The sequence below is a fragment of the Myzus persicae genome, unplaced genomic scaffold, assembly GCF_001856785.1.
Source record: "Myzus persicae strain clone G006 unplaced genomic scaffold, MPER_G0061.0, whole genome shotgun sequence".
Lineage (NCBI taxonomy): Eukaryota > Metazoa > Arthropoda > Insecta > Hemiptera > Aphididae > Myzus > Myzus persicae.
The window spans coordinates 205,596-231,274 of NW_019101363.1; the positions used below are offsets into that span (position 1 = coordinate 205,596).

Sequence of the window (25,679 nt, forward strand, 5' to 3'; positions counted from 1 at the left end):
GTAGAACAACCTTTATTTTTTGCTTATTAAAATACAAGTTATTTTACATGTATGCGGAGAGGCTTTTACTACATAATTGTGTAGGTATGAACGTTTAACGCACACGAGTAAGACGAAACATGTACTCACAGTTATTTTAATAATTATTATGGTTTAAATATATACTTAAATGAGACGATTGGTGATGTGGCTCCGTGGCAACTTTAAGTATTGAACCTTATTCTTGTTCAATTCATTTCTATATTTATTGTTCGCGGCTATATAATGTATTTTTCAAAACGGATTAGAAACTGTAGAGCTCGTCTGGACAACACCGATATTAATAATAATTCCAAATTGTATTGACGAAACGCTTAAAACCTTTATGAGTTTTTTGCTTAACACAAATTGAGAAATGATGAGTAGGAGATATCATGTCTTACAGCACATATGTTAAGCCTCACAAGTTGGGTTCGATTTCTTCACACGTCTTTGAATCATCATTACGACGACATTATAATATTGAAATTGCTTTTTTTTCAATTCATTTTGTCCAAGTATAGAAATTGATTGAACCCCCTCTCAGTACTTACAATAGGTATGCGGGAAGAAATACAAACGTACCGTCAACAATCACGGTGTGAGTATACCTATAGCAAAAAAAAAAAAAAACAACAGACGTAATCAAAATTTATTTTTGTAAAACAATTTACAAGGTACATCGACCGCCGAGGGTAAGTACACGTATTATATAGTGTGTACACATCGTACTCGTTTCAAATTTAGCAGAAATATTATTTCCGCTGCATATATTACAAATCACAATACCCAGTGTATTATAATATTATTATTGTGTTTACGAGGCCACCCCGGTGTCTGAAAATACACTTTTTCAACGGCGGCAGTCGTATATAGACGTGGTGAAAGAGAAACATACAAAAACACAAAAACAATAATATATATATATATATATAGGTACCTATAATAATAAAAAACGCACACGTGTCCCCCTCGCGCGCGGACGCGGTCGTTTTACCTAAACAGAGAGAGACGACTGTACTTGCGGTCGGCGCGCGCGCGCTTTGGAATATTAACGAACCGAATAGAAAGAAAAAAAAATGGTAGTCTCCACTTGGGTACCTACACACACACACAAAGTTTAATATTATCGTCGTGTACCTACCACATAAATATAATAATATTATAAATAAAATAAAAGTGCGCGGAGTTTATTATTATTATAATAATGTGTAAACGACAGTGCTCACACACACACACACACACACACACACACACACACACACACACACACACACACACCACACCGTGTGTGTGGGACTATTGTGTGTGTGTGTGTGTGCCGTGATGATACGAGGGTGGAGACGCTAATTTACGGCACGGCCGGCCGTGTCAACGCGCTCGGACGTTATATTATCATATTATACTATTATCGTACCTGCCTACCTATATGTTGCAACAGGTGTACAGAATAATATATTATGTAAACGATGTTTTTTTTTTTTTTGATTTTATTTTAATCAGAAGACCATTGTCGTCATCGCGTGCGCGAGATGATTTACACCTCCACCTGCCGTACAAGAATAATGATAATATTTATGTGTTATTATATATGTAACGCAGTCGCAGTAAGTGTATACAATAATATGCGTAATACATTATGTACGTACACACCGCGATCCATAACCTATCCACTGACCTGCAGTCCTCCCCCCGCTCGAGGCGACTCTCACATGTGGGTATATACAGGGTGCTCAATCGAGTACGTATTGTGCACCCCCTTTATAATCAATTAAGTCAAACTCTGATTTTTTGAGATTTTCAAATGCTCTGAAAGGCTATATTATCTCAATAAAGTTCTCGGATATTATTTCTACTACTTAAAGAGTTGGGTATAGTCATTTTGAAAACAGAAATTTGTATCTCCACAAGATGCGCATCACTACACGGTTGAAGTAATCAACTTCACGAATTTAAAAATATTGTGGACTTTAAGTGCGTTTGAAAATTCCAAAAATCGGGTTTTTCATAACTGCGGCGTGTACTATTGAAGAAAAAAAGGGGTGGACATTTTTGGCGAATCGCACTGTATGCATATTTGCTCGTTAGTGATATAAATTATTGCATATCACAGTATCAATAAATCACATTATTATAATGTTAAAATGTTATGTATATAAAGCGTAAAATATATTATTATATAATATTATTAGAGTGCGAGTCAAGTACGTAGCCCGTATAGGTACCACGCCATTACAATCCTGTGCGAGTATAAAAATAATACCACTTCTTTGAAAATCTTTATTTATCAAAAAAACATGATGGGACTTTTGGTAAATCAATGTCTGGAGTAGATAATTAGAGTTTATTTTCAGCAGAACAGCCGTCGTCGATCCACTTTTGACCCAAACGATAAAAAGCTTTCTGTAGAGCAGTTTCCCCATCATAAAACCCTTTAAATATCTTTACACAAACTAACAACACAAACCAACGAGCCTTGGGCATTAAATACGGTGAAGGACGCTCATAGGACATCCTCGGCGAAACAATCGGGAACTACAGATAGCCACCCGAACGACGAGGGGTTGCCCTCAGTATTACCGACCAACAGAGATATAGATTTTCAAAGATTTGGTATTTTTTTTTTTTTTTTATTCGTGGCTTACAATATACGAGTACGTGGTCCAAGAATGTTTGTATTTTCTTTTCTTTTATGACCAGTCGAGTTCTACGATATTATATAATATGTAGACCACATATTTTTTAGAGAATTCTAACGATGCATGTAATAATTATTGGAGGGTTGCAGAGCGGATATAAGTGCCAGTATATAAATGTAAAGACGTATAGGTAGATAGGATTTTTTTTTTTTTTTGAAAAACCGAATATATTGAACGGATCAAAGCGGTTTTTTCAGCAAAATAATAAATCAGAGTATTCTTTTCAGTGATGCGAGCATTTAATAGAGTATAGGTGGTTTTATATAATTTGAGTCTTGCCACGAAAAGTTAGTAAAACGCACTTGAACACTTCTCAAATGTCTGATAAGTGAACGATGAAATAGTCAAATATAATATAATTTGTTTGTAAGCCACGTCACCACTACGTAGTTTTCATAGAATTTCAACAGTGTCATAGTTATACTGAAGGGTCGCAGAGTGGATATAAGTGCGGGTACAACAATATGTATAGACGTAGAGAGGATTTTTTTTTTTTTGAAAAACCATATTTATTGAACAGATCAAAGTGTTCAAGTAAAACATTAAGCCTGTCAAAGAATTATTTTCAGAGATGCGCGCTGTTGATGGTTACATGAGTTCTACCACTTGACATCGCGGATTGTGAAAAGTGTGAAAAGCTTGTAAAACTCACTCGAACGAGTCACGAATTTTCGATAGGTACGTCGACAACCAAATAGTAATACATCATATATTATATTTACAACTATCATAATTTTTTTAAATCGAACTCGTATAATGCAGAACGGTTCATATATGATATTAAATTATAATTTAATATCATATTATAGAGGTAAGTACCTACTGCAGGTCAGTTGGTGGTTTTTAATTGTATCAAAACCTCAAACAAGTGAAATCTATTTAAATAAAAAAAAACGTAACAAATTTTCCAATCTTTATTTGAACCGTTCAAACGGATTTTTAGTACACGTGTATATTATATGCAACAGGTAGGAAGTAGGTATACTATACCTGCGCATAGTTAGATTTCAGACGTTTATGTAATAATTTATAATTACAGGAACGATCAATATAGTGTCTTGGACGACGACGACAAAGAATCTGCGTACGATTTCGACTCCGTGGAAAAATAATATTTTTACCTACACGATGTCGACGAAATAAAATAATAATAATAAACTGATTTGTGTAGGCGCAGGAATAATAATTGTGTCCGCAATTATTATTACATTTTTAAATGCCGGAGAACGCGTTTGTAATCAACGTTTCGAAATTACATTAATTCGACTCTCGTGATTTATTACATCTTATTAATTTTAGTCAATTTTAATTGCGCTTGTTTGTTGAAAACGTGCAGCGATTTTCCTATTAGCTTTAAATACGAGACCGCGGCGGGTGTTCGACGACGATATGTATAAATATTTTTATTTCTTTAAGCATTTTATTTGTAATTATTATTTTATTAACTGCAAGTCCCATTTTTTTTTTTAATTGACCTTATTACACACATTTTTCGCCCAACAAATAACTACTGGCCGCGCAGCTCTCGTCCAACAATATTATCAACTGCTCTTTATTTACACAATCTAAAAATGTCATTCAACGGCGGCAATAATGAATAATGCATTCTTAATTTGAACACAAAAGTAAAATACCATATTGTGTGACCTTGTACATATTTTGTATTTTACATAAACCATAATGTTCAAACAGTTTTTTTCTTCGAAATTACGTTCCGTCTGTTCTTGCCATAGATCAGTTTAATAATATTTTAATAACTTTCATAATCACACCCGATCAGTTCATATTGTTTGCGAGTTCTAACTAAATTATAATAAAGCCATTCCAATGTTGAAAATCGTTAGAAATCATTACACTCTTGCTGCGGGCCATTTGTCGTTTTCACCCAAAAATAGGCACCGCAGCTGAATTTTTTTTATATTTCAGTTGATTCGATTTGGGAAAACTCTCACGGTTTTTGCGATCGCATCCATGAAAATATATGTTTTCCGCTTCAGCGAACATGACGTATGAATTGCGACATTATATTAATATAATAACAATTATTCGTCCAATCGATTCGATTCAAAGTCGTAATGTGTGTTTGGTGATTTATCGAATAACGAAGACGTTATTATTTATTCCGTTTGAATCGCCGCAATCCTACACGAGTCGTGTCGAAGAATGCGTCTACATGGCTACACGCCGTATAATATTATATATAATGTTACGATTGATCGAATCGTAAGACCAGAGTTTCTATACTCGTTTCGCATTTTAAAACTTATAAAATATTCGGTTGTGACACATTTAGCTTCTGTTGATAATTGTTTAATATAAATAAGCCAATGGACGACGTCCACACGCGGTCGTATAAAAAAACGTTTTGAGGAAAATACATTTGTGGGTACTCGTAAAAAGAAAAAAATGAAATGTTCGAGCTCGTCGTTACGATAATGATTCGACTTACCTTAATCGGTAGTAACTGATCAATATGAACATATTATTATCAATGTTATATTAAAAAAATAATTAAGAGACGATAATAAATGAGGTGTAGATATTGATGATTATACTTCTTACTTTAATTATAAATCAGCGTGTTTATCACTGTAACAAAAGCTCGACCGCGAACGACGGTTTTACAGAATAATAATTATTGCCGACCAGCGTACATGTCAGTGCTAGCTCGCGTTTGGGGGGGGGGGGTCTACAGGATTACGCAATGCGCCAATAAACATTGCGAGCGATGTATGTTTCATATTTATAGTAAGTAATAATTAAACGGATTCGTATATTTCCGTTGCGTTGTTAATAATAATTGATGTACCGCGAAATACAACGACCCAGCTGCATTTCCCTCTCTCTCACTCATTCACCACCAGTTGAAGTCTCTTTCACTCTCTTACATTTCTCTCGACGAAATCGGTCTGATGCGCGCGCACCGTCCACTTCTGTGTACACATAATATGGGTTAATCAAACGCGGTTAATTTATTTACTATATTGTAATAAAGAGTATATATATACATATTATTTATATAATGTTTATTGTACATACATAATATAGGATTCAATTATTGCATTATTATTCAATTACGCATGACGAGGGGCCATTGTGCGTGTGCGTAATATTTAGGTACGCGCACGCAAATGTCGGGTCAGGCCGACCATTGTCGCGAGTTCATCCCTCCGGTGGAGGTTTTTCGAACCGTAAGAGGGTAGTCATATTGTACGGCGAGTGTACGCCAGCGAGATGTTTTATTTATTTTTTTGTAATTTTAAATTACATACATATTGTTGTCGACAAAACGGGACGAGGGTGACTGTGCGGTGGCGACCACCGCAACCGGCGACATATGTGGCGAAGAGTGCAGTGTGTGTGTGTGTGTGTGTGTGTGTGTGTGAAAATATTGTACCGTTACGGTTGTTCAGATATACATATATGATACCATATAAGCACGTCACACTATCGGATCGGACGGAACAAACTCTTTCGGCGAGCCTTGGAGCTGCGACGAGGAGTCCATGTCGCGTGTATAATAATATACCGTTTATAGTTGTTTTGTTCACACACCCGTTTACGTCGATGTACGACCGACATAGTGGTGTGTAACTCGGGGAAAAAAATGTTAAGTCGGGAGAGGATACGAAAGATTAAAAAAAAAAAAAAACAATGTATTGCAGCATAATTTCAATGTGCCCCGTGTGTTCTAGTTCCGTACAAATAAGAAGTATAAGCAGTTCGAGTTTCATTGAAATCGAAACAGATAATACCGAAAAAAAAATTATAGTGATGTTATTGGATTCTACCACATTTTCGGTTATTACCACATTATTGAATGTGCAGCGTGCATCTGTGCGTATTGGAAGGACATAAGCGTTTGACCGAAAATCTTCGGCAGAAGCCATGTATATTATTGTGTTCTCGAACCGTCTGCACATAATTTTAAATGTATATAAAATTATTGTTATATACTATATTAATACCGTAAATTGTAATTACTTGAATAATTTTTAGAGAAAATTCTGCAATGATGCTCTCTCGGAGACCATCACAATAATGCAACATCGGACTGCGTTTTACAGACAATTTTTCAATATGTTTTGCTGAACTACATACAATGTACACTGTCACAATATTTTAATGTAATACCTTCCCATAGAAACCGCCGTGGCGCTCAAATAATTATTTACCACCCTCGTTCGTATAATAATAATAATGATGATGATAATAATAATAATAATAATAATAATAAATAATGTAGACAGTCATTGCGTCTGTTTTGACGACGGTCCACGCATCACACTATCTAGATCCTGTCGATGGGGGGAAGGGGGCACACCGTGTACGAACAAGGTAATTACATTATATGCTCGTAAGCCTGCAGGCTCAAGGGTAGCTCATCGTCATATTGTACGATAACAACGACAACAACAATAATAATAATAAACATAATGTTTTACACGCCGCCGCCGTTATGGGAAAAATAATAACACTCGACAGACGCGCTCCGCACTCGACTGTTGTACACCACTCTTGTCACCATACATGTGTAATATATATATAGTTTCTGCGATCGTATCGTACTCGGTCTTCGTCTTGTATGGTAATAATAATATGCGTAATGCACGTGGTGCATACGAGGCGCATATATGTATAATATCTGATTGACGGGTTTTGGGAAGGATTTATGAGAACGGGTCGAGGACGACGACGAGCTAGGTGTCTGTCGTAATGGGGTTGAAGGTGGTGGTGATGCTGCTGCAGCACTCTCTCGTCTCAGGGTATCCTTATAATAATAATAATGATAATGATATAACCATACATCGTATGTGAGTACGAGACAATATCATAATAAAGCCGGTGAGGTGCGGTCGTGCAGGAGCGATATTGTGCGTACCACACAGCTGATATTATCAAGGCTGGGCAATGGTATTATCGGATTTGTTAGGGGAAAAAGTTAGTCGAGTCGATCTGCTATATATATTTTCTGTAACTCGGCGGAGTTAAAAAAATAATGGATAATATAGTATTGTCCATCAATAATTATCACTTGATAAAAAGGTAAAAATTTACTTTCGGCACCTTCAAAAAAAATAATAGCTGGTAGGCACCGATTCGAAACAAACGACCGTCAATCCAAATTATCACCTATCAATCGTGGATTGATCTATAATATTTTTAGTTTGATTCAGCGCATTGATTTCCGAAAATAACTACACTTTCGTGATACGCTGTACTGCACGTGTACAATTTTATTTTTATTTATAATTTATTTTTATTTCGTTTTAATGTGTTTTTGCAAGCACATTTTTAACGGCAAAACTGTTAAATTGTTTGTAACGACTTCAACCTAAAATCATACCTTTAGTGCTTTCAGAACGTCCAATACCAGAATTATAAATATGTACTTGGCACATACTTAAATTGTTAAAAAAAAGGTACCGATAGGTATTAAAAGTAACGATATAGTTACTTAACCGCGCGCTGTAACTTATTGATTTTAATTTTTAATTTTCCGATGAAGTCCTGCGTCCTTGGACATTACGTATACCGAAGACGTCTCGTCGAAGGATTTTTACAGCCAGCATGTAAATACTGTAATATTATCTTAAAATAATAATAATAATAATAATAACATGTAAACATTGTAAACACGCGTGTTCCCGCCACCGAGCGTCCGAGTGCTGTATAAAATACATAATATTGTCGTATACCTAATACGCAGTATCAGCTGTGTGTCGTTTTCAAAATAGATTAAATCGGCCATTGTATATACAATTACAGAATAGATAATGATAATAATAAATTGAATGTAATATATTAAATTTGTTATATCGGCAGAATATAATAGACGTTTAGGTCCTGCGGGGGAAGTCGATAAAAGCCATTATATTAATATGTTGTATACGCTCGTGCGACGGAACACACACATAGCTAATCAAACGCTATCGTTTCGGATACACAAGATAACCTCTTTCTTATCCGGGACACACACAAGGTTTGTTTTCAAAAAAATAATAATTTATAATATAATACGACAAATTGAAGGCTATTAAACATTGAAACTATTTCGGACCCTGTCCCCGCAACGGCGGCAGTAGACAACTAGAGAGAACGAAATATTCGTTCCTTCCAAAATATGTGACTGTTAGATCGAGTATTTGTGTACCCGGGTATCGGTAAACAGCTGCTATCCGTGTAGCTATGCTCAAACCGTAAAATCGATTTTTATTTGAACTGAAATTATGTGTTATTCAAAAATGGTATGCATGATATTATATCTTCGTGATGTAATTTTGAGTATTTTTCCTTATTTGATTACCAATAACATATTCCTAGAATTCTTCGAAGTGTTGTGCGCCTGCAGCTGGGTACGACTAATGAAACTTAAAAAATAATAGTTTAATGTCAATCGATTTAAAATATAAATATGATTTATTTATTAAACGTATGACCTTAAATATATAGTTCGTTGTTGTACATTGCATATAGATTTAAACATTTTATTGAAAACAGTATATTAGAAGTGTCATATAAATTAATAAAATATATCATGTTGCATGCCAGCAACGAACTATGTTTTTGCCAAAACACCTTAAGCTGTGGAAATTACTAATGTCGATTTTTCAAATTCAAAAATAAGTTAATACTTCTATAAAAAAATCTGGGAAATGTAGTCCATAAAATTGAATTACATGTAAATTTACGTGCACGTAAAATAAATCCTCGCCCTAATATTATCACCACCAGCAATAAAAACCAGATTTTACTTATTCTCAATAATGTTGTTTAGGTATCTTAAATTCTGTAGGTACATTTAAATATGTAGTATGAGATGGGTAAGTTGTTTTCCTAGTGTCCGACATTTAATTATGTATTCATCGTCAGTGTCCACTATAGGTACCTATTCAGTTAGTTAAATTATTTATACATTTCAGGCCACCGCAATAATGCAGACGCAGTCGTAATGTATAAAATATACAAATAATAATAATAATAATAATATTATAATAAAGTGTTAAAAATCACTATGAATTATTTATACAAAATATCGTAAGTGTTATGACACAGAATATATAATAATATAATGTGTTTTAAAAAAAGTATTTATTTTTTTTTTGTTCGACTGACCGTTATTAAATTTTACTTTTTTCCGTCCATCTACGTGATGTTTGCTTTATTCAGCTGAAGTACAAAACATCTATACATGTTTATTATTATATTTTGTGCGGCGCAGTACAATACGTCTATATTTAGGAAGGTGGTAACCTCTACCAGCCGACCGATTTCGAAAAATAATAAATAATAATAATACACCGATGTTTTTTAAGTGTTTTTTTTACGGGGGTGTGCGTTTTGTACATTATATTTTACGGTTTCATTTAAGAATTTTGTTTTTGTCCGGTCGCACGTATGCACGCTTATAGGAGAAGGTTCGCAAAATCAATTTCACGGTGCATCGTCCCTCGACCACCGTACACACAATATAATGCTAATAATGGTGACAATAACAACGTAAACAGTTAAAGCATATTAATGCCAGTAGAAAATTTTAATTTATAAATTTCTGATTTCACGTTTCTCCAAGACAATTTTAAAATAAATAAAATGTATTTTTTGCATTTATTTTTGATACATATTTAAATTCACAAAATTGCAATTTTAAATTTTGTATCAAACATATTGTACATATTTCAGTTTTGTATAAGTTGTCTAGTTTGGTACATACCTAAAGTATAATGTTAGTACAATTTTAAAACAAATTATTTTAATATTGGCAGTGTACCTATTTTTTGCATTTCTTTTGGACGCATTTTCAAATTCAAAAAATCGTATTTATACATTTTGTTCCAAAGACGTACATTTTTAAGTTTTGTATGTTCGGGTATTAAATTTTTTAAATTTCTTCTTGAAAATTTTTCAAAAATTAAGTCACCTACCGTAATAAATTCTACATCATTCTCTATATAATATTGTTATTCAATAAATCAATAATGTTACACAGTGTCAATATAATATATTATTTGGAAAGTGTAGGCCGACGTCTACATTATGTTTGCATTGTGCGTGTCGGGAATTGCGAGTCAGACGTTTGGCAGCGTTTAGTTACAAAAGTCCTTCACTCACCCAGTCACCCCCATAATATTGACCTCCACACGGCGTCACATCGCGTAGGTACATAATATATTTCGCTTGAACCTCTGCTACTTATATAATAATATGTATAACTGTATATTAAAATATTTTAATCGTTTAGAAGTTTAAAAAAAATACTACTTACCTACCATATTATTATTGTCACCGGGGCGCATGCCGCCGAACCGCTCAGGGAAATTTCTGGAAATTTTCTCGTTTTGTAAGCTTATTATCGATTCTACAAATAGTAAATATAGTAAATAATAATAAAATGATCGTTAAGTACACGGGTGCCCGTATTATACATTTATACATCGTTGTATTATAATATAATATTCGTCGTCGTCGTCGTTATTATTATTGTTATTATTCGTTCGGAGGGGAAAAACGTAAGTACACAAAATGACGACGACGTACCTAATACCTACCGATGAAATAGGACCTCCCGAAAAATAAAAATTTACCCATAAAAAACGGTATGGGCACATAATAATACGAGCTCGTTTTTTACGACCAAAAACCGTATAAATGTAACAACCTAAGAAAGAAAACCGCGGTCCTTATAATAATAAATATAGAGGTATATACATTCTAATATAATGATTTCGTATATTTCACATAGGTACTAAAATAACAGAACAGTAGTATAGGTATACGTGTACATGGTATAATAGTGGTTGTAGCTGTGGGTTTTGTGACCTATGATGTGGGATTATTCGACACATAAAAAACAAAAATTACTTTCGAGTAGCTCGAGCTACACCGCAGTCTCCGCGCCATAATATATAATATTTTAAACGAATATCCCATATAATATACATGTTTATCATATTATTATTATTATTATCATTTATGTACGCGACGGTAATAAAACGCGGACCGATATAGCTATATATAGTAGGTAGGTAACGTATGTATAATAATAATTAAGCGATCTAATACAATATACTAATATAACATGATGGGATACCGTTCACGAGCGGTTCGTATATTATCTGGTTACTGGTTTGTGGGTGGAAGCACGTCGGACGCATATCGTAATAATATAATATAATATTCTACAATTATATACCGCTCGATCACATATTATTATTATTATTATTATTAAAATAAAAACCAATCCCGCACAAACTACCGGGTCGGGTCGAGTCGGACAGCTTAATAATAATTAAAACCCGATTGATTCGTTTCGGCAACTTTTAATAATATATGGTAATAATAATTATCGTTTTAGCAGCAGCACCGGCAGCAGCTGCCATTAAGTCCGATATAATATTATTAAATGTTATGTTGTAAAATAATTAGCTTTAGCAGTATAATATAATATTATATCTATCGGCAAAAATAATAATAATAATAATAATAATAATAAAAATAGTTGCCGAGAGACAAGCGTTTATAATACCACTCTGGCAGAGATACGAGAAAATAAATATCGTTTTTTTAGATCATTTTTCTAAACTACACATAATATATCTACTCGTGTACAACTTGATGTACTTTAAATATTGAATAATATAATTGCGCAAGCAAATAATTAATACTGAATATTACCTGATAAATGCTAATCACTGCAGCAAAAATAATAATTTCCCTGCTGTGGCTGCACGTCGTTTGTGTGGGAAATAACTGTGCCAATAAATTATGAAATTAATTCTCGGTAATCATAATATCTTGTTTAACGGACAAGACCACAAGCCGTTTGGGGTGCAGCAACTTGATTAAATAAAAATGATTATTATTAGTAATTATTTATTTATATTAACTACATTTGGGCAAAACGGGGAGGGTTATTTTTAGGTGAAACAGGTCCTGCCCATTTTTATAAACCAAAAACCCATGAAGTCAAGTGTTTGAATAATAGCGATAAATATGGCTGATCCGAATCGGTATTATGACGGTTTCTTTTGATTTTTTTTCCTACAACAAGTACATTTTTAGAGAAATTTATTGTATGTGCCGTGACTTTGAAACCGTTCAACTTGACGAATAAATAAATTATTGGTTAATACATAATATTATATTGTGCAAATATGTCATCGCATCGAGGGAGCTCCGAAACGTACGTCTTAAGGTCGCCTAGGTTGCCTAAGTAGTACTAGCTGAATTACCCGGCTTCGCTCGTGTGTAGTTTTGTTTTTTTCATATTTTCAATATATCCCTATAACTTCTCGCCTCTTTCTGAACAATTCTTGTCTACACGACGGACAAAAAGGACAGGTTGCAGATAGCTGGGAACCCGCGGACCGCTATGAGCCGGCTCCGTGCTGCACAATACGTGTTGGCGATGAATAATTATAATTGTAAATTATTCCACTAAAACGCAACATTTTTGAAAATCCTTTCTTAGCACTGTGAAAATATGAAAAGAATCTCTATTCCAAATTTCAAGCTCGTACGTTGCGTAGTTTTTGAGTTACAGCGATCAGTGACTAAGTGGTATTTGGATTTTATACATTGTATAGATTATTTTATTTTTTGAAACTTCGACGATTTTCGATTCGATCGATTCGTACAAATAATGTTTATGTTATGTCGTCTGCAGCAGTCTTTTTTTTCAAATCGATTGAGTTTTAATATTATGTTTGCTATTCGCGTGTCGTTGTAATCTGCCGCCGGTTAACGTTTTATGCGCCTAAGTCTTAATCTGTGGTATAACCTTGCGTTAACAACCTCAATAATGTTAAATGCAAAACTCAAACGTGCCAAGAGTAATACAGCTTTATTGAATAAATAAAATGTGTAAGTGCTCATAGACCGGGTATGCGCAAATCGTATTTAACCGAACACAAACCTTAAACGTGAATGATACCATACATACGGTCACTCATTTTGTCGTTTATTGTGCTCATTCAGTCATAATATTTATTATCTCGTACGATCCCATTTAACATTGTTTTTTAGCCGAATAGATAATCGAAACGTTAAAAATAGTAATTTTATCACAAATAATGGTATAGTATGCGAATAATCCTTAAATTAATACCGTTCGAATAATTTTGCCATTTTGTTTTTGTGTTTATTATTGCACCGTTTCTATATAGTGACTAAGATTCATCCTCAGAGTGTTTTCTATAATATCATTGTGACATAATTATATTATCATATAATATGCCTTCGGGGTAATCCATTTAACGTAAGACACTTATTATTACAGAAAGCAAATCAGTCAAGTTTTTAAAAATATTTCTTTCATATAACATTTTGAGTAGTTACCAAACAAATTCATTTGATAAAAAAATTATAATTTTTACTATTCTAATTTTTATATTTTTTAAATATTTTATTTAAATACATTAATATACAGTTTAGTTTAAACTTACTCTAATATATAGTAAAATAAAATAATATATCTACCACCTTTAAGCACATGCTTTTGTTGGTAGCAGAGAGTCAAATTAGTATATTATGAATATTTTGATTATAAAATTTAAAAATAGATAACATATACAACAACTTTATTGTCATTATTTTCTAAACTCTTATCCTGTTGAATGACAATGTATGTATACATTTTTTATTTCATATTCCTATGCAGAACATTGTTCGGAATTAGCAAAAGGATAACGATAAAAAATATTGTTCTTTTAATCACTTGAATAATTTTTTAAACAAAAATGTTCACAAATGATGATAGATTTTAAAATAATGAGTGCCTTGCGTTAAATGGATCACCCGGTATGACGTATAATAGGGGAGCCATTACATAATAATATATAATATTGTACATAGGTACGTGTTTTGTAAAAATTTTTACTCAATTACCAGAACTCGTACATCATATTATTATACTGTGCGCCTTCGTTCTTGTAAAACACACGTTGAAGTGCTCAGCTAGGCCGCTCCTAATCGTTTAATGGTGGTTTTATTAACAGACAGAGATAACGACGACGTCTCGATGTGCCTCTCGTCTGGCCCTCGTGCGGAGGAGACAATATAATGATTGAGAGTGTATTCATGTAAATTGAGATAAAAGCAGGGACGAACGGAAGAAACCAATCTGACGGTACGCGATAGGTCCCTACTTGAACGACGTCACTCGAGTGATCGTCTTGAGTCAGAAATAAACATTATAAATGCATAATGTAATCTACTTATGGTCGGATTGAAACGAAATATTACACTACTGCACTTGTATTATATAATATATTATTATGATATTATATTATATATTAATTTAGCTTTGCTATGATATATTATCGTGCTAAATTAAGAATGTTTTTTGTTTCAGAAAATAGAAAAATGATCAATCGTCGGATTTCGTTGAAAATATTACCAGCGGTAGTTGTGGGCATCGTCTTCCTGGTCGAAGGATTGTGCCTACCAGCCCAATCGAAAAACATAATATTAGAAGGTACCATAGAGTTTAATAAATAAACGTATAATGTGACATTGTTCTTCAACTTCAGGTCGATCGTTTTGTTATTCTGAAAACACAATACAATCGTTTTAAAATTTATGTTATTTTAAACGGATAATATAACAATTGGAAATTGTCGGTTCTACTCTGTAGAAAATTCTTTTCAAGTTATTATTATACTACGAGCAGAAATTAAATTTAAACTCTGTTTGAAAAAAAAATAACAACTTACTCATAATTTGATAAAAATATTATAATATTATTCTATAATAATACGGTCAGGCGGGTTTGAAAAAAGGGTATATTAGTCACAGTGCGTTTTGAGGAAAACACACACATACACAAATTTAACATGTGTATGATTCATTAACAACACAGACGGAGACAAGTTTCAGACTCGCTATAACATTATGTATATGTATATCACATGATGGCGTCTAATATCCGTATATCTGTTATTAAAATAATTATTTTACTGCGATCTAAACTGGCGCCGATTCGCGTTATTCGTTGGCAACGGACGATAGATCATTATAATAATACGGTGGTCGTTGTTGGCTTATAATAATACTACCATTATACTACATTATATTATTAATATTCCATAACAGTTTAGCAACGGACCGACATCGAAACAAAACGATCGTCGTCGTTCGTCTTAGCACCGGGATTCGGAAATCGACAGAAGAAAATAATTACATTATACTATAATACGTCTCACGTCCCCACTTTTTTGCACACATACACACACGAGAAACATTATATTTTATATTATTATTAAAAGAGTGCGCATTGTCGCGTGTTTACGTTCCATTATATATAAAAATATCCGAACGCCAAAGGTTAGTAGTCCACGATGACCTTTGGAACGTGTCCAGAAACGGGTACGGGATATTGCCGTGCGACCGTTTGATTTTTTACGGTGTTCTTTATATATTTTTTCTCGGAAAGCGTCGACGCAAAGAAACTAGTGTGTTTTTCGGAATTGCGGGAGGGTCGCAGTTTAAAAATATGTTTCGAAACGGTTTGCGGATGTTGAGTAAAAATTAAAAAAAAAAATCATTTTCAACTCGGACGTTGAGTATTGCCATAATAATATTATACATTATACGTCGAATAATATAAAAGTAATAATAATAATATTTATAGTTGCATTACGCCGACCGAAGCTTAGAATAATCATAACAATATTTCGTGTGTTTATGTTATTATTACATGCTACCTACGTAGTTCTTAGAGTATAATAATAATATGACACTTTGACGGTATATTATATTAAGTCCAAAAAATTTTTGCGTATCATTTGAAAGTGGAATGTTTTTGGACTGGATACAAATTAATTTTCGGATCGATTTTGAGTAACGTTTTATTTATCGCCATTGAAACGCAAATCAAACATATTTTCGATTCTTCGATTTTTCTTGCAGAGGAGAAATATCCACTACGAATAATATTAGCATTATACTTTTTTTTTTTTAAAGGTGTCGGTTAAAAATATCACTTCTAACACGAAATGTCCCAGCACAACTATATTTACCATAATATTTTAGTATAAATTAATTATTCCAGTCTTAACGATATAGTATTCTGCGTTAATTTCATGTAATCTAAATAAGGTATAAAAAAATTATTATAACGCTCGTAAAAATAAGTTTTTATACGCTCGGAGCGTTCGTTTTACTAACCATGTTTGTTCAGTATATGCAACCACAGTGCCTGCGACTGCACGCATGTATAAATATAGAATTATAACGTTCGAATGTCTGAAAGTTTAAACCTTGTTTCCCAAAATACAAACTTCTAAATTAATTCTATGATATACTCCATTATGTTCTATAATATAAAAAAATATATGCAACCACATAAGACCGTTGAACAATACTCGTGCACAGAGCCACCGTCGATTTCATCAAAAAACCAAATCTACAAAACCAACCGCAAATTATAAAAACATACACAGATTTGAAACATCCTATCGTTGCTAATAATTTTAGCCAATATTCATATATTTCTCAATTATTAGAATTAAGTTTACTTTGCAAGGTACCATTGTTTCCCGACGGCCTAATAATATGTCGCCGTGAGTATTTTTATTAATAAAAAAAATATTCGTATGATAATACACTGTCTTACAATTTTAAATTAAATTGACAACACAATAATAAATAGTAATAACTAATGAGTATACCTAAAATTAAATTATACTATGATTTGTTATGAAAAATTAATAATTTATTCAGGATTAAAACAATCAAGGATAGGTTCACTTATTGTACAATGTACATACTACATAGACATGAGCTTATTATACTATTAATATATAATTAATTGGAATTTAAAGTTAGTAATGTATATTAAATTACTATATACTTAGGTGTTGTTACTGCAGCTTACAAAATATGTACTTGTTAATGTTTGTCTATAACCAGTTGTTTTGTTTTCATTTAAGATGAAGTGAGTACTGTCCCGGCTGTCGAAGGGGACCGTTTAAACATAAAATGCGATTATTCAGAAGCCAATAAGATCACCAAAGTCCAATGGACCAAAGAGTCAGACGACGAAACTGCACTTGACTCGCCGAGTATATTGTCAAAAAAATTGCAATGGTACACAATTTTTCAGATTGTCACTAAATAGTTTACGTTAATAGTTATACTTATCATACCTTTTGTTTTCGCCGATTCCATAGGTTGCGTTTCAAGAAAGTGAAACACTCCGATCACGGACGATATTCTTGCTTGATCAGTGGTTTCACCGAAAACGGAATGTTCTCCAAATGGCGTAATTTTACTTTGATAACGAACAAAAGGTCTGAAGTCACGGGTAATGGAAAATCGTTGAAAATGACGGCGCCTCTGAGCCTTTCGCACCGAAAGGACGGAGCCAAACCGAAATTTATCAACAGACTTTTCATGGACAACAACGTGGCGTTGTTAGTGGACGACTTTCTAACTCTGAGTTGTCCCTTTGAGAGTAAGAAATTCATATAATATTTTCTTTTTTAAACAACTACACAATCAATCGTTTCTTCTCTATGCTTTGTATGCGTCGACGATGTTGACATAGTTTATGTACCTATAATAATTTCAGCTTTGTGATTAGTCCGTCAGAAATATATGATACGAATTAAAGAAAATCATTTCAACACACATATTTTATCTTATTATAGATAGAGAGAAACATATATTATACTATATGTTACGTCAATTAAAATTAGTATTAATGGCTGGATATACTTTTAAATTGCAGGTACATCTGATGTTGTGTTTTCTTGGTATAAAAACGATTAGTTACTCGTCGAAGGGGGATCAGGCGTTAATAATTACACTTTGAGTCAAGTAAAATTGTCGGACTCTGGAAATTACACTTGCGTGGTGAAAAACGATTTCGGTTCTATCCAACATAAATTCAATGTGGACATTTACGGTAAGGACGATACGATTAAAATATTATTAATTATTAGTGTGCCAGTTTTTGTTCCGACTTTACTTAATGGATGCTAATGTTTAATTAATTCACAGAGGACCGAAACAAATTGCCTCTCTTGGTCGAATATCCACACAATTTGACTTTAAAGCCTGGTGATACTGCACGGTTTTCTTGCAAGACCTTTGATCAACTCCATACAAAAGTCGACTGGTACTTTTTAAACGATACAAATCCACGGGACATAGAAACCGAGGACCTCTTACTGTCTACAAAGATGGCCAACAGCCACAACGTGAGATTCTTATTACTATAATATATATTATTGAAACGTTTTATTAATATTCATTAATTAATTGACAGCAATATAACGCATATTCTTAAATTTAATTTTGTAAATTAGTATTAATAGTTTAAGTTTTTCTTTATAATGTGAGGCTACAACTAATACGAAAAATGTATACTTATTTAAAATTATCTCAATATACAGTTAAGACGTTAACTTTTTCTTTTTTTACAAATAATTTATATTCAATACGTTCAACGACAGTTATGAAATGTCTTGATTTGAATGTACAAAAAATAAATATCATTTTTTTTTTACAGGTTAAGTTGTTTAATGGAATATTGATACTGGAAGGTGTCACAATCGATGACATTGGATGGTATGTTTGTTATACAAACGGATCAAAAACGCGCGTAATGACGGGTGCAAAATTGGACGTGGACAAAAGTTTGGGTACGAAGAATTATATTTATGACACTAAGATAATATCCTAAAATTATTGAACTTTTCAATTTTTATTTTAGTTAATGATGCAAATGACCAAGACTTTGGAATCGAAGTAGAAGATGGAGAAATTATCGACAATTCAAGAAAAATCGGTTTTTTCAATGCAACAGAAAATTCCACTGCTCCTAAATTCACAAAACTCGATAGCATGCATAGGGTAATCGCAAAACCGGCCGGAAATATGTTGAAATTGAAATGTGTAGCTGAAGGTAAATGTCAAGTTTTTAAACTAACGAGAGTGATAGCTGTATTTAAAATTTAAAATTATCCAATATTTACTAATTTAATGCGAATTGAACATAACATAATATTATTGTGTTCAACATTTACGGTGTATATTTTACATATTTGTGTATATTATTATAATGGTGATCTTTCAATTTGTTACAAATATGATTGTGTGTACATAGGTAATCCTTTACCGAACGTAACATGGTACAAAGACGGAGTCACACCCCCCCAACGACAACTGGGTATAGCCCGGTACACTCAATGGGCAATCATACTGGAAGATTTGGTAACGACAGATTCCGGTAATTACACGTGCAAAGTGAGCAACGAGAACGGATGTATAGATTTCACTTATAAGGTTGAAATAATAGGTAAGCATAGCGATTATCGTATTTTAGTATAATATCGTTTGTTAATTGATAACATAATACTATATTATCATTAAATTGCTTTTGAAATTAAAAAAAAAAACCGAAATATTGAAATTAATTTTACGAAATAAACTCCATAATAAAAACAGAAAGATTTCCGCATAAGCCCTACATTAAAGAAGGGCAGCCTCATAACGTCACCACGCTGGTACACACTAACGTATCGTTTGAATGTACTCCGTTGGCCGATCTCGAACCGTACATGCGATGGTTCTATCATAACGCCAGTGTCGGGAACGTCAACGAAGAAAATCTAGAAAACGGCACTGTCATACAGGTACCGAAGCCAAACTTTTTGGAAGTCGGTGGCATGCTATGGTGGTGTTTGCGGGTGGTTTTGGAGCTTTTTTTATCATATTAATTATGTAAATATAAATAAATGTATAATATAATATGTATTATTTGTACACATCGGAGCGTGCATATTTTGAATTTTGGGAACGGAAGCTACATTATATTATTATAATGACGATTGCATAAAATTGTTTTACGCGTGTTTATCTGTATTTTGTTTTTATTATTTTAGAACGGTTACACCATCGTCCGGTGTTTACGGAAGCGCCTCACAACCTTACTTTGGTGTTGGGTGGTTCTGGTGTTTTGGCGTGCAAGGTGTTGTCGGACTTGCATCCGTACATCGGATGGTATATTGGGGAAATCACAGTGGAGAATACTGAAAACTTAAACTTAACAACAATGGTGAAGGTCGAGGTACGCTTGGGAAACGACAAAATTGAGCTTTTTGGTTAACTAACACGCTTTACGCTTATATAATATTATGTATATAGTAACCGTCACTTGTTCGCAGTAATGGTAATTTTTGCTCGCTTTATTCGTATAGCCGGGTCTTCGGGACATAATATTATATATTTTTTTAAGAATATCACACATTCTTTATAATTGCGTAAATGAATAGCACTTGACCACTCACGTCTATTGTAGAACGGAGCTCCCAGCGAAGGCAATCCGGAATTATTGCAACTGTCCAACGTGACTCATTTGGACGAAGGATGGTATACATGCGTGGCCGGTAACAGTCTGGGCATGAGCTACGCCAGTGCCTATTTGAAAGTGGTTGACGGTAAGTAATCGGAGAAAATCAGAATTTTACTAATATAATATTATATAGGTACACTGCAGGTTAATTGTTAACATAATTTAATATGCGATGACAATATTTTAGAATTGGAAGATCCGATAAAAATCAAAGCTTTTCAATTGCAAACTTACCAATTGGCCGCTCTGGGCATTAGCTTCGTACTGGTTATTTTCGTGTGCATCATAATGCTGGTGTGCAGTCAGAGGAAGAGGGAAAAATTGAAGGAGTTGGTGGCCAGAGAATCGGCAAGAAACGCAATGATCACTCAATGGACCAAGAAAATAATCATCGAAAAACAACAGATGGCCGATGCCAGCGAACCATTGGTGAGTCGAATTTTATACTCACAATATTAGGTACCTTATATGTACAGACATATTTTTTTTGAAATAAATAATATGATAATATCGAGTTAATTTTATATTTCAGTTGATGCCCGTAGTGAAAATCGAAAAACAAAAAAGTAAATACACAAAACTAGACCAGGCGTGCATGTCCGAATACGAGCTGCCTCTCGATCCTTGTTGGGAATTTTCGAGAGACAATCTATCACTAGGTAAAACTCTCGGCGAAGGCGCATTCGGTAAAGTTTTACGTGGTGAAGCCGATGGAATTTTATGTGAAAATGTAACGAACACTGTGGCGGTAAAAATGTTGAAAGGTTAGAAAATTATCTTTTTAAAACGTCCAATTTGACTGCACCCATATTTTTAATATAAAACTTTTAATTTACTAATTTGATTTACGGTTTATGCAGACGGACACACTGATACCGAAATGATGGATTTGGTATCCGAAATGGAAATGATGAAGATGATCGGCAAACATGTGAACATCATAAATCTATTGGGTTGTTGTACTCAAGACGGACCTTTATATGTATTAGTAGAATTTGCATTACACGGAAACCTCAGAGATTTCTTGAGACAACACAGACCATCTTCAGGCTATGAACCGGCTATCGGATCAAACCTCAAAGACACTTTAACGCAAAAGGATTTAGTATCGTTTGCATATCAAGTAGCTAGAGGAATGGAGTATTTGGCGTCCAGAAAAGTGAGTCAAATTTTTGAACCGACAGTCTGTAACAAAATATAAAATAATACTTGGTTTAAGGACCATAAAAAATCGATGTATACGATTCCATGATACATACTTATGGTTTATTACATATAATATTTAATCTTATCTAACGACAAGTTTTTTGTTATTTGCCATGTAGTGTATTCATAGAGATTTGGCAGCAAGAAATGTCTTGGTAAGCGATGATTTTGTAATGAAAATTGCAGACTTTGGCTTAGCTAGAGACATTCAAAATCAAGAATACTACAGAAAAACTACCGATGGAAGACTCCCGGTAAAATGGATGGCACCAGAAGCTTTATTCCACAGAGTGTATACAAATCAGTCTGATGTGTAAGTTAAAATTAAGTTTGGTAAAAAGTTATCATAGATAAAGAATTTCATATCATTAAAACCTAAAACCCCTTATTAATACTAAAATTCTGTTAAAATCAAGAACATTGATTCCGGTCTCCTGGTAAAATAAAAATATGTAACCAATGAATATTTATAATATAATTAGACAACATTTAAAAGAGTTAAACGAAAATTTGTTTCAATATACATATTAACAGTTTTTTGACAAACTTAGTTCTAGTTTTTCAACCAAATAAAATTAGTTCAATCTATAGTACAACATGTTATATTAATAACAAATAATTATAACGTGTTAAAATCGTACGTGCATAGGAACATAAATACATAATAAATATAATATTTTCTTGTGTACTGCAGTGTCCAAATGAAAATGCTAATATATGTATATTTATCAAGAGATCTATTACTATTCTAGTATAACTAGAATTAATATTATTATTATTATATCTTTTTTATGTATATTCAATTAACTGTTGAGCTATAATAACTTTTGGTTAAAAGATAATAAAAAAAAAACCAATAGGTCATGAATAAATAACAATAAACATAAAGTTAAATTTGTTTTTTTGTTTGATATACATACATAATGAATATGCACCTATTAATGTGATGGATAGGTATTCACTATTTTAATAGTTCCATAATTTAGGACCGAAAAGTCCTCTTGTAACACTACAAAATAATATCATTGTAAGGTTATGCATATTATTTACAAATCTATTACAACATGATGGTTGATAAAAATATAAATGATAATATAAACATATTGTAATGTTTTTTTTTTTTAATGTAATAAAAATATATAGATGGTCTTACGGAGTGTTGTTGTGGGAAATTATGACCTTGGGAGGTACGCCTTATCCTTCCGTACCCAACATGGAACAGTTGTTCAATCTGCTACAGAGCGGACATCGTATGGAGAAACCGTCTTGCTGTTCCCTGGAAATGTGAGTTTGCACATACATTCTGTTATTATTATGGATATTTAAACTGTTGAATTAGCATAAATTAAATTCAAGCCAATTTGATGTGATCATCAAATTAAAAGTTCAATCCGCGAAACCTAGGAACAGTGCATAAATCTAAACGATATTATTATCCACTATTTACTACGATAATATCGATATTGTTGAACATCTCTACTTTGCTTGCCTTATACCTGCTTAAAATCTGTTTTAGAGAAATTGCTGTTTTTGGTAGTAAGATTGTTCTTCAGTAAATGTTTTTAATTTGATCAGTAACATAACTTTTGAGTTGAAAAAGTTTCTTCATCCAATCATTACAATTAAAGTTACTTTTTATTGTTTAGTTCAAAAACATCACTAGAGCTAAATGATTATAACATTATCAACACATGAACTGTCTATTGTGCAATGGTAGTCATTAGTATGGATTGTTGATACACTAGTTTTGCAATAATAAAATCTTTGATTCAAATAATCTATTACAAAAATGATAAATGATAACATTTTTGAGGGCATGACATATCGCTTTTATATTTTGTTTATGATTTATTGACTTACAATGTTTTTTGTACATTTAAATGATGTTTAAATTGTTTTGAGACAATATTTATACAAATCAATATGGAAGCATAACAAAATAATAGTAATTTAGGAATAAATAATATCCTTATTAACTCAACCGTCGCTCTATGTCTTTCACAGATACATGATAATGCGGGACTGTTGGAGTTACCATCCGAATGAGAGGCCCATGTTCGACGAGCTGGTGGAAAGTCTCGATCAGATACTGTCGGTGACGGCCAACCAGGAGTACGTGGACTTCGGGCTGCCGCAGCTGGACACGCCGCCCACCAGCCAGGAGTCGTTCGATGAAAACCTTCTGGTCAATTTCGCCGTGTGATTTCGCGTGTGTTTTCTCTCGCGATGACGACGTAGGATGTTTCATTGTACCGGCAGTGGTATCCGAGTACGAGTACGTCCCCCACGGCCCAGTGGACGAAAGTTTCCGGAGATCTCGGGACAGAAAGCCGCATCAGTATTTCCCATGACTACTATATATTGTATTATTATATTATTGTAATATGACGTGTGACGTCCCGTGAATTTTCACCTAAAAAGATAATAACGAGTACATGTAACATTATTTATTTTTATCACTATTATTAGGTATTATTATTATTAATAATAGTAGTAAAGATAATAATAATTACCGATTTGAAATAGGTACATATTGTAAATAATTTTAATGTAAAACGAATTATTGTGTTATGAATTTTAATTATTTAATTGTTTGTACAAATGTACAATACTAGTTTTGTTTTGTCGTTATATATTATTGCGTATGTTTTTGTTTGAGTTTAAACCGTGAATGGAAATTAGGAAAAATTGGACGGTATATGCGATTATAGCGAAGAGCGCGTCAAGACTGAATATCGTACGTAACCAAGACTTAATAACATACAATTATTTCCGTATGTAATAGATGTGGAAGATGTGGAGATATAATAATAATATTTCTACAGATTGGAAATGTCCAATAATCAAATAAGTAACAACCCTATTTTTACTATAAAATATTTCTATTATATTGTATTTTTTTAAATGTATGTACCTATTTATAATGTATTTAACCGTGATTATATTCATTAAGCAAACATAAAATATAATTTTAACTCAATCATAAGAGACTTCTAGTCAAGTGAGGCATTAACCGCCAACCTGCTGTATAGTATATTAATGTAATTACTAATTGCGTATTTTCTCAACCACGCGTAAAATTGAAAAAATGAAGTTTGATTTATTTATCGGGATAACGGTAAATAGCAATATGACATTTTTATCATTTATTTAGTTTTGTATATAAAATAGGTGTCTTAGATGTTTTAAATTCTTGTTTCACTGCTATTAAAATATCAGTCGATTACAAACGTGGTGACCTGCCATCTGCATTATTTCATTAATGTTAATAATGCCTAATTGTATCTCCCACCCGTCGATATGTATTTGTAATTTTCTTTAGAGATAATATTAAAATAGTGCATTAATATTGAGCAATATACCTATGTTGTTATTGTAAGATAGATTGTAAATATAAA

At 33.0% G+C, this 25,679-nt stretch overlaps 1 protein-coding gene across 1 annotated transcript in view; it reads left to right on the forward strand.

Moving 5' to 3' along the window:
* LOC111028793 (fibroblast growth factor receptor 4-like) overlaps positions 1–24,620 on the forward strand; it is a 37,661-nt gene extending 13,041 nt beyond the window's left edge. Inside the window, 16 exon segments of the mRNA XM_022307550.1 lie at positions 15,070–15,192; positions 17,648–17,804; positions 17,888–18,171; positions 18,448–18,624; positions 18,720–18,919; positions 19,231–19,363; positions 19,435–19,626; positions 19,828–20,019; positions 20,169–20,356; positions 21,022–21,160; positions 21,263–21,504; positions 21,608–21,839; positions 21,936–22,234; positions 22,401–22,594; positions 23,425–23,565; positions 24,286–24,620. Of these exon segments, the coding sequence (XP_022163242.1) occupies positions 15,081–15,192; positions 17,648–17,804; positions 17,888–18,171; positions 18,448–18,624; positions 18,720–18,919; positions 19,231–19,363; positions 19,435–19,626; positions 19,828–20,019; positions 20,169–20,356; positions 21,022–21,160; positions 21,263–21,504; positions 21,608–21,839; positions 21,936–22,234; positions 22,401–22,594; positions 23,425–23,565; positions 24,286–24,484 (3,081 nt within the window). The 5' untranslated portion in view covers positions 15,070–15,080 and the 3' untranslated portion in view covers positions 24,485–24,620.
* Positions 24,621–25,679: the final 1,059 nt, after the last annotated feature.